The 10,922-nt window shown below is 36.0% G+C and overlaps 1 protein-coding gene across 2 annotated transcripts; it reads right to left on the bottom strand.

Annotated features, from left to right (window-relative positions):
* Positions 1-721: 721 nt before the first annotated feature.
* On the bottom strand, positions 722-10,575 carry LOC140990687 (gamma-tubulin complex component 2-like). Of its 2 annotated transcripts, XM_073460520.1 has the most exons (21): positions 10,311-10,575; positions 10,059-10,117; positions 9,848-9,893; positions 9,191-9,325; positions 8,934-9,065; positions 5,727-5,810; positions 5,544-5,642; positions 5,319-5,410; positions 4,428-4,500; positions 4,207-4,359; positions 4,022-4,138; positions 3,874-3,927; positions 3,450-3,533; positions 3,245-3,319; positions 3,026-3,157; positions 2,427-2,552; positions 2,238-2,345; positions 2,074-2,136; positions 1,727-1,801; positions 1,156-1,343; positions 722-1,079 (listed from the first exon to the last, which is right to left on the bottom strand). In XM_073460520.1, exons 1-21 carry the CDS (start codon positions 10,392-10,394, stop codon positions 956-958), a joined length of 2,103 nt encoding a protein of 700 aa, XP_073316621.1. In that variant the 5' UTR covers positions 10,395-10,575; the 3' UTR covers positions 722-955. The 2 variants fall into 2 exon arrangements, with proteins under 2 accessions (XP_073316621.1, XP_073316622.1); XM_073460521.1 differs by lacking the exons at positions 8,934-9,065; positions 9,191-9,325; positions 9,848-9,893; positions 10,059-10,117; positions 10,311-10,575 and adding an exon at positions 6,158-8,926.
* Positions 10,576-10,922: the final 347 nt, after the last annotated feature.

The raw sequence follows: 10,922 nt of genomic DNA, 5'->3' as shown, positions 1-10,922 counted from the left end.
GTCCGTTGCATACACAATTCCTCCATAAATCTCCTTAGATACTGTGTTCATTAGCCACGAGACCACCAAAGCATTACATCGCTCCCACTGATGTAAAGAAGCATGTCCAACCGCAGGTCACGGATGAGAACCATCAATGAACAAGATCTTATTTTTAGCTCTTAAGGCAATTATCATAGCTCGACTCCAAACTCCGTAATTCTCCACGCCAAGCAATTGATCATTTACCAGATTCATTCCTGGTGTGTCCGAAGGGTGTAAAAACAAAGGATCGTTGAAATTACCTGAATTTGCCATCAGTTAATGTCTTCGCTGGTCTCTTAAGTGCAGCTCCTGTGGTACGATTGCGATAATCACACAGCTAACTCCAGCAAGGTGATCTGAACGAAGAAACACAACTCCTATTGATGTGATCTAGATCTAGAGTCGAGTCAAGAGGCAGGATCGAAACCAACCTGCTCTGATACCATGTTGAATGAAGAAACGAAAGAAGAACAAGCTCTGTTCTTGTTGAGCTGAATCTAAAATTAATTGATTGAATACTGAAGAATACATGCATTTTAAAAACCGTTAAAGTGCTAATCTAATATCTAATAAGGGAAAGAAAAGCGTATGAAATGTGAGCACGTTTCTTTTACAATAGTATAACCAACAAAAAAACCTTTTGTTGAATTTTTTTACACCTATGATATAAGGTTTAGGTGATTCCTAGATGCCGTAATTTACGACAGAAAATATGCTTCACCATAAATTCTCAAAAACAGAGAATATTTTCTGTGCTCACAAATAAGTCCATCAGTGATTACAAAATTAACAATTAGCTCGGATGGGTGTTTTAGTTTACAAGGACAAAACATAAGATGTCACAAAGCGAGCTTGCATTTTAACATGAAGAACATCGTGTATACTGCGCTCTAATTTGATTAGCTACCAAGCAGTACTACAACGTAAATTCTTAATCCCTTCCAACACCAAGAAGCAACTGCGCAAGATGAGTCAGATACGGCTCTGCACTAGAGCTGTTGTTCAATATTGGTCCTAAGCTCTGTAGCTCAGCTGAGAATTCCCTTTCAAACTTCCTGCATATCATGCATTGAACGTCACATAACATGCAAAGAAAAATATGTCGCGGTTCAGGAAAATAGTCTAACATACAGAATAGATTCAATGACAGTTGCATTGTCAGACACCACTTTCTGCGCCTGCAATTGGGTCCTTGCTTTCAATTTCTTGTATTTTTCTATATCAAGAGCATCCGTTTTGGGAGTGTCAACTGAATAAGTGATCAATCGTGGAGCTGCTGCTGCGTACTGAAGGCACATCATTTTCATTTTCCCCAGTTTCTGCATGAAGGCAGTCACTAACAAGATTAAATTGTTATATTAAATCAAGGTGGTGCTATTCACAAGCTAGAAACAAATTTTATGCTTATACTGAACAACAAAATAAAATATTATTTAGATATATAGCATGCGTTACTACTTCACCAATTTGAGTTAGTTACTTGGCGCCAGCAAAAAACATACATAGATGGATTTCTAACGATCGGGTTTGTTTCTTTAAACAGGTTTTACTCAATGGTAAAAGGCTTCTGCAATTTGCACACGAGATATGTAGAGCAGAAATTTGTGTAATTTTCCTAATATGAAAAAGAGAGTTGTATCCAATAATTATAATAATTTATTCACAAAGGAAATATTTACCAATAATGAAATAGGCAGCATACCTGGAGAAGATTGGGAGAAAGGAGCAAGCATTCTTGCAAACACTTGTCCAGAAAAAAATCATGGTACTCAATAACCTGGATCATAGAATTCAAAGAGCAAGTTCAAAAAATTCCACAGGGCTAGCACAACTATAAGAATTTCATCAAATTTCAAATTTGTTCCCTAAAGAAATTATAAGGTTTAAATAAACATGTCTGATGATTAAGAATATCTACCCACCTCATCAATACTCTTCGTAGTTTGAAGCTAGCACAACTATAAGAATTTCATCAAATTTCAAATTTTTTGGCTAAAGATATTATAAGGTTTAAATAAACATGTCTGATGATTAAGAATATCTACCCACCTCATCAATACTCTTCGTAGTTTGAAGTTTGTTGTGCATCACATGCCAATTTGGCTCAAGAACCTGAAAGAAAAAGAGAAATGTAAAGAATTTCTAGCAGGAATCTTGTGAGCTGCCAGCATGTGAAATTAAAAAAAGGAAAAACAGAGGGTTGAGTGATGTGCCTCGAATGTCAAATAATGTAGAAGGCTATTGATAAATTTAAGCATATTATGGCACAACAAAGATGAGACAGAAATTGCTATCCCTTGCATGTCAAGTCGGCGAAGACCCTACAACACACATCTCAGATAAGTTATTTGAAGGGAGTAAGGGAGTAATGGGATAGGCACATGGATATCAAAGCCTAATACTTGATGTAGTTGCCATGTCCCACAAAGCTGTCGATTCACATGTTTGCAGTGAAAGAGAAAGCGAAATATGAGCTGATATTTTGTTAAAGCTTTTCTTGAGATCACGAGTGACAATGGCCAACAAACCTGAAACAGAAAAAATAGAATTCCTTAACATTATAATGGAACGGAATTTTAGATAGACAATCAACATAAATTTCAAAACTTAAATAATTTTGTTTCATTAAAAAATTAATGCAGTTTTACAAGCTTCAATCTTAGCAAACTTCCTGATTTGTATTTGATCAAGAGGTGCTAAAACTTAGTTGAATTTTGTTTGCATACCATTTAAAACATCTAAGTTATCTATCGGCTGTTCTAACAGAAGTGATCATTAAACGAAGAACTTAAAGCAACAAAATGCATAGCACAAAAGAAACACCAAAATTTTGTGCTTTACTACGTGGGAATTTATTCTCACTTCTCGGCACCTCATTAATAATGCTCAAAACAAAGATATCTTGCATAGTGGATTGAAAAGCTGAAATTGAAGTTGATTTTACAGGGACGTAAAGCAGAAATCATAAAGAAAAAAGAAAGAGCTACAATTGAAAGTCGACCTTAAAACTCAAGGCAAACGTTTCCAAGCCTGTTATGCTCACAGGTTCTTCTAGGTCACTATGGCTAGAAACAATCTGGTTGTTTTGAAGATCTCTGAGTATACTCAACCGTTTCAACAGCGGGGTTGTTTCCTGCAAGTAAACTAAATTAAAGAACTTCCTGAAGCACTTGGCGCAGACACAGTTACATACCACAAAGGTACAGCTATTAGAACTCACCACACAACATGTTAACTCCTCGTGGTATGAATCTGCCACAGCAGCTGTGGATCGCAACGCAAGATCCAAAAGTGACTGGGTAGAACAGAAATAAAGTCATACCCCTAATATTATTGAACTCAACAAATTGTTTTCTCATACAATAATTGTTATAAAAAATTTAGTCTTTACTTTTCCAATGCACAATATATATTTGCCAACGCACCTGTAGCTTCTCAGTAGAAATGTCATCTGGCTTTTTCATGAGCTCCTCCCGAGCTATATCCATGAAGTGAACCAAAAAATCTCCCTGCAAGTTTGGTTAACAAAGTATGAAAAGACTATTTAATTGACTCAGTGAACCTCTGATGTTTTTAACCATAATCCCACATGGAAAGCCACCAACAAATGGGAAAAAACATTCTACTTTGCTGCCAAAGAAACATATAGTTTCTTATCAATGGTGTCTGTATAGACAAATAAAAGAGTACTTTGCAGCCTTTGATCACCGGAAGACCAAAAATTGGCCTAAACGATCAATGGGTGAAACATTTTCCTAGGATTGGTTCACCTATACATACAAGACTCCTGAATCTCAATCTAAATTGAAACATGACTCAATCTAATCTAAATGCAAAAAACAGCTATACCTGATCGAGAAGAAGATAGTGTTTTATCGATCTCAGTTTTCCCATTAAGTCATACTGCCAACAAGACAATTAATATTTGTCAAAAAAGGAATTTTATAAGGCAAGGGAAGCAATAAATGAGGATATGGAAGGTGCGGTTTGACCAGACCTTTTCTTTAATGAGATTTAATAGTTCCCCACTAGCAAAATCATAAGCAGCTTTAATGCACTCGAGATAATGATGATTAGATCCTACACTTGTTAACTTTGAATCTGCTACAGGAACCTGTTCACACCAATTTGACTGGAAGATTGAAGACAATAATCACAGACTCACTAGTTCAAGATATTAACCTGAATATTATGCCCACATTCTCTCATGACATTTAAATATTTTCCGGTTGTCAAAATTGTTTCTGTAGCATTTGCAAGGAAACTAGGTATGTCATCTTTCAGGCTGTAGCGTTTTTGCCAGTACTTTGCATCATAATCTAGCGAGAGACTTTCCTGTTAAAAGTAAGATTAGACGGTTCCCAAAGCCAAGTTTGGGAAAATAATTTTTAAATGGGAAAAACCTTTTGAAAAGACTTATTCTCAGCGATGAAAAATTCACCATATGGATCATTAATCACTCCCTCGTAGACCCACCTATAATGGTTTCAATTCAGCAGTATATTTAACAAATATGAAGAAAGATATGCTCAAAAAGAGAAGAAACAGCACTCCATCATGCATTGGCATATTACCATACTCGATCTGCATAGAAGTACAGTCTCTCAAGTTGAAGTTGAATCTTCTTATCAAGAAAAATGTATTGTTACAACATAAAACAATTCATTAATTTGAAGGGATGCTCAGGAAAAAAATTCATAATGCTTTTAAAAGAAAAGCCCAAAGCAGAAGTGGAACCAAGATGATGTTTGTATAATTAATTACTATAATAAAAAAAAATCTAGACAAGGCAATTCAAAATTATAAGGGGTTTGAAATGCAAAAGTTAGAGGGTAAATTTTATTTTTTCGGTGTTACATGAAAATTTAAAAGGGGAAACTATTAGGGGGAAGGGGACAATCGAATTTTTAAGGTCAGAGTACTTTAAGGAGAGAATAAAAAATTTCAAGAATGGAATGAAATTTTATTCCATACTTCTATCTAAACTACCACGAAAGGAATAAAAATAAGAGCATAGTCGTGCACCCCACAATCCCCCAAATGGTCCTAAGCCGCTCAATTTACAATTGCTATAATTAGAACCAGAAGCTAATCCCTCTAAATAGATACTTTGATTTGTTAAACTCACTGGTTAGCTTTCTTCAGGTTCAAAAAATGCATTATCCTACACCCTGCTTACAACTATTTTTTCAACCATTGAGTTTTCCAAATCTATAGTGCATATGACAAATTTGACATTTTAAACTACTAGGAAAACCCTACTGTATGCAACCCAAGGCATCAACTAATAGTACCTCTCTAATATACCAAGGTATGCTTGGCTTGCACTATGGGACATTATTTCCAACAAAGACCTCACTACATGGTCACCGGCAATGGCCTTGGCCTGAAAGGAAAAGTTAGTCAGAAAATATAACAGACAATGTCACAAATAAACTTAGCCCGAGAAATGTAATCATAAACTACAACCATTAATCTAGAATAACCTTCAAGTATGTTTCAAATTCATAATGTCAAACCTGGCTCTGCAAGAGGTTAAGAACTGCGGAACCAATAAAATTATTAGCCAAAGATTTCTTTAACACTATGGATAAAGCTTGCATTGTCCCCATCATTGGCTGTGAGATGTTAGAAACAAACATCAAATAAATTCCTCAATAATAAAAGTTAGTATAAAAAAAATTAGTTTTTACAAATCAAACCTGGCAATAGAACCAGAATCCTTGAATAGAAAGTTTCCCTAATCGAAATTGATGTTCAAACTGAGCCACCATAGCTTGGTAATCCTAAATACACATTCATTTGAAGGTTTTAGTTTTTTTTTCACAATAATCCAAGTATACATATGTTATGGTCCTAGGTTTGGATCATGATCAATGTATTTTGGATGGTGTTTCAAGGCTGGTAGATTTTAGGCTCGTTGAGAGAGGACAGATCTCTTAATACAGTATTTTGAATAATTTTTCTTATAATTTTATTAATAGAATCACACTCTAACTATAATAGTTTATGATGATTCAAATAAAGAAAATCATATCCTAATTTAAATCAAATATCACTCTAACTATGGAATTATCCTATTTATTTAACAACAAATCCTACAAAAGATTTGTAGCAGAATAATCTTTTGGACCTTGAACTTTCCATATTGATGCAATGGAGGCTCATGACATTGCTCCCCCTTGGAGATCATGGTTGAAAAGTGTAGGCAATCTCAGTCCATGCAAGGAGGTACTTGAATCTCTTCGTTAATTATTGTTGCTGTTGGAGTATTTCAAATATTAGGCACAAGTGGCGGTGGTTCTTAAATTCCTCCCATTGTAACCATGGACGATCTTGTTCCAGCCTTAAAAAACCGAGTAGGACATTGCTCTCAAGGTAAAAAGAAGTCACTCCACCCTTTTTTTCCGGTGTTTGTTGAAGCAAAAAGAATTGTTGGCATTGGTTTAGCCCTCCTAGTGGATCGGGCATCTCTCTGTGCTTTGGAAAATCCCATTTCGAATTTTTGGGATTGGGCACACATGTACTGCCATATGCTGATCTTCTGCCTTGCAGCTCCCTATTTTGCTGGTCATCCATACCTTTCGTATACCTGCCATCATCCTTGTTTGCCTGTGCACTTGGTCTAGCCGCAACAATGGACAGTGACAATGCACTGCCATCTGTGGTTTCGCCGCCACGCAGCTTTTTTGTACTTCTGGCCTTGTCCTTACCCCCTACAGCTTCAGTTCTGGTTGCAGAGATAATTAAGGATAATGCTTCAAGCTGGGCATGGAGTTCTTGCTGTCGACGCTTGTTTGCAGCCCTATCTTCCACTGTACATCAGGATAAATGCTTCAGATTTTTAACTCCAAGGTGTGAAAATCCTCTATTACAGTTGGCTCTGATACCGATTTTTTATGGTCCCAGGTGTGGATCATGTTATGGAATGATCAATGTATTTTATATAGGGTTTCAAGGCTCGTTTTGATAGTACCTCACGATCTCTTAGTTTTAAGGCTCGTTGGGAGAGGACGGATCTCTTAATACAGTATTTTGAATAATTTTCCTTATAATTTTATTAATAGAATCACACTCTAATTATAATAGTTTACGATTATTCAAATAAAGAAAACCATATCCTAATTTAAATCAAAGATCACTCTAACAATGGAATAATCCTATTTATTTAAAACTTAAATAAAAGAAAAGATAACGACAAATCCTACAAAAAATTATAGCAGAATAATCCTTTGGACCTTGAACTTTCCACATTGATGCAATGGAGGCTCATGACATTATTCTCTCCTTGGTGACCATGGTTGTCCTCAACCAAGTGAAAAGTGTAGGCAGCCTCAGTCCACGCAAGGAGGTACTTGCATCTCTTCGTGAATGATTGTTTCTGTTGGAGTATTTCAAATATTAGGCATAGGTGGCGGTGGTTCTTAAATTTCTCCCACTGTAACAATGGACGATCTTGTTCCAGCCTTAAAAACCGAGTAGGACATTGCTCTCAAGGTAAAAAGAAGCCACTCCACCCTTTTTTCCGGTGTTCGTTGATGCAAAAAGAATTTTTGGCATGGGTTTTGGCCCTCCTAGTGGATCGGAAATCCCTCTGTGGTTTGGAAAATCCCATTTCGAGTTTTTGGGATTGGGCACATATGTGCTGCCATATGCTGATCCTCTGCCATGCAGCTCCATGTTTTAGTGGTCATCCATACCTTTCATATACCTGTCATCATCTTTGTTTGCCTGTGCACTTGGTCTAGCCGCAGCAATGGACAGTGACAATGCGCTGCCATCTGTGGTTTCGCCGCCACACAGCTTCTTAGTACTTCTGCCCTTGTTCTTACCCCTTACTGCTTCAGTTCTGGCTGCAGAGATAATTAAGGATAATGCTTCAAGCTGGACATGGAGTTCTTGTTGCCGACGCTTGTTTGCAGCCCTATCTTCCATTGTACATCTGGATAAATGCTTTGAATTGTTGTTGCAAGGTGTGAAAATCCTCCATAACAGTTGGCTTTGATACCAATTAGTTATGGTCTCAGGTTTGGATCATGTTATGGAATGATCAATGTATTTTATATAGGCTTTCAAGGCTCACAGCGAGGTAGTTTTAAGGTTCGCTGGGAGAGCCTTAGATCTCTTGACACAATATTGTGAATAATTTTCTTAATAATTTTATTAATAGAATCACACTCTATTTATAAGAATACGATGATTCAAATAAAGAAAAGCATATCCTAATTTAAGTAAAAGATCATTATACAATGATCTTATTAATTTAAAACTTAAATAAATGATAAGATAACAACAAATCCTACAAAATAATATAGCAGAATAATCTTTTGGGGCTTGAACTTTTCATATCAGTGCAATGGAGGCTCATGACAAAATACCAACTCAGTTACCTCCACTTCTCTTACAACTTGAGCACGATAAAGGAAAAGATGAGAATCAGATTTTAATTAGTTTGACACACAAATGCGTCCAACAAACAAAGGTTACAAGCAAAAGTACAGAAGCAAAACACAATCTTATGTACTCTCGATGGAATTGAGACCAAAATCGTTGTCATGGAACAATTGACATCCCTTCCTTTTTTCAAAATCAAACTTTGTGATAATTAAATTCTATTAAGACCCACAAGTAACAAATATCTTTATATTTGATAGATCATTGGGCAATCTATCAATAGTAGGTACCAGGTAGAGAGATCATTCTACTACAATTACTCCATGGCACACATTTTCCCACATACTAAGACGCCAACTGTCAGATGCTTGCTTACAGCTATGCGAATCAAAGGAAGGTTTATTGCACAAGCTTATGTTACCACCAGAGAAATGGAGCATTGTAGAGTTGAAAGAATAAAGAGTACGCAGGTCACAGAAATCTTATTAAAGAACAACAAAAAATAAATAGCCTACAAGAAGCAGTGATCTGAGCGCAGCTGCAAATGCATGATTTACAAGACCAAACTTGAACTGGGACCTCGATTCAACAAACTGATTGATTAGTAGGTAGCTCTCACACAGAGGAAATATCCGTTTTGCAGATTCCTGAAATTATTGAAATATTTTGAGTAGGTAAAAAAAAAAAATCAAAGTGGCTGATATTTAAGAGAAAAAAGTAATGCACTCATTCCTTTTAGACCGAACACGGAACATATAGGATATATGCTTACTTGAAGTGCCAAATCCATTGATGCATCAACTTGGAAAGTTACATTATCATCCTTCCCATGAACTCTGCGGATCGAAGTATATCGGCCCTCAATACCAACTAAAGCGGAGAGCAAATCATCAATAACAATCAATTCCTGCAAATATAATGAACAGAGGATACTAATCTTTTATCAAAGGATAGAGATTATTGGGCTTAAAACACAATCCATTCTTATAGCTTGAGCTACAAATATCTTAAATGCCGAACCCGACAAGTTATTTCATGGACCACTACAATTGAGAACAAAAATATTAAGACATCACCAACTCAATGCAACACTCGTCATCTAAGTGGAATTCCTTTCATCACATAATACGAGTCTCAATTGAGCCAATTTTGCTTACATTGGGATCATATAGCACCATAAGTGTGTGTTAGTACTGACTGAAACACTTTCCAGGAGAAAGTTAATTTTAGTGTCATCTGAACCTGCGGATGGACTATGGAGCCAGAGCCCAGAAATATGACGGTAGGTTGTGGAACATAATTTTAAAACTTTCCAAAATTTGAGACACAAAATTACATTTTTCTTACTTAGTATAGGAGAGATATACTGTTTTTTTTTTTTTTTTTTTTTTTTTTTTGGGGGGGGGGACTGACTGCCCAAAACACTGACCTGAACTGCAGCAAGGTAGCAACCAATAGGTTTGTCCACTCCAGGACTGCACAAAATAATGCAAGGTCATCAACATTATCATACAAAAACACTTAATAATAATTAACGGGCTACTGTAAAAGAAATATTGAAGGACAAATTGACGGGAAAAATAGACATTAAAAGGAAATTTATCGAATCTGTGAATTCTCAAAATAAAAACTGCTCATACCTGAAAATTTCTAAGGAAAAAACCTTTGCTTCAGTAGCTCCAGAAGTAGATTTTGTTTCCTGCACAAACCACTTGTTGAATAAGTAGAGCTCTCCTCAAACCGCAAAATTGAAAATAAAAAATGAAGAAAAAAAATTATAAAAATGAAACTTCAATTCCTCGAAAACTATTCATTTAAAGTAAAACTTGCAAGAAATAGAGAATATCAAATCAAAATCAAGAAATAAATGTCTGCATATGGAAAATTCGGACCTGGAGGAACCGGCCGGTGAGGAAAGGTCGATCGACATTCCATTTGGGTGTGGAGGGGGCTGGAGTGGTGATTGTTGAATCCATCGAACAAATTTAATGATAAAAATTAAACGCCTAATAGATTTAAAATCAAACAATTCGTAGATGGAAGTTCAAAATGCTTGGAGTAGGAGCGGGAATCGTCCTTCAAGTGTGGGATTTGACTGCATGCACGGACAGGAAGAGCCGAAGAGCGACTAGCGAGTGTGAGATAGGTGAATTCTTCCAACATCAATGGCTGACGGTCATTTGTCCTTTTTTTTCTTTTTTATTATTATTATTATTATGGGTGTCCATTTTTTAGGGTTAAATGAGTGTGATTGTGTTCTCATGCTTTAGAATTATTAAATGTCCAAACAGTTCGATATTTGAAATTAGTTTATATAATTTGAGGATTTTGAAGTATATTGTCAAAGAGTAATACTTTTGTGAGACCGTCTCACGGATCTTTATTTATGAGACAGATCAACCCTACCGATATTCACAATAAAAAGTAATACTTTTTCATGGATGACCCAAATAAGATATCCGTCTCACAAAATACGACCCGTGAGACCGTCTCACACAAGTTTT

The sequence above is a fragment of the Primulina huaijiensis genome, chromosome 12 (genome assembly GCF_012295235.1).
Source record: "Primulina huaijiensis isolate GDHJ02 chromosome 12, ASM1229523v2, whole genome shotgun sequence".
NCBI classification, from domain to species: Eukaryota; Viridiplantae; Streptophyta; class Magnoliopsida; order Lamiales; family Gesneriaceae; genus Primulina; species Primulina huaijiensis.
The sequence above is the reverse complement of the archived record's forward strand: the minus strand, read 5'-3'. Positions and strand labels throughout refer to the sequence as shown.

Coding starts and splice junctions, on each gene's coding strand:
- LOC140990687 (XM_073460520.1), bottom strand. CDS start 10,394: ATGGATTCAACAATCACCACTCCAGCCCCCTCCACACCCAAATGGAAT. Junction 5,811..8,933: donor CGCTCAGATCACTGCTTCTT/GTAGGCTATTTA, acceptor ATGTGTATTTAG/GATTACCAAGCTATGGTGGC. Junction 4,360..4,427: donor AGAATAAGTCTTTTCAAAAG/GTTTTTCCCATT, acceptor TACTTTTAACAG/GAAAGTCTCTCGCTAGATTA.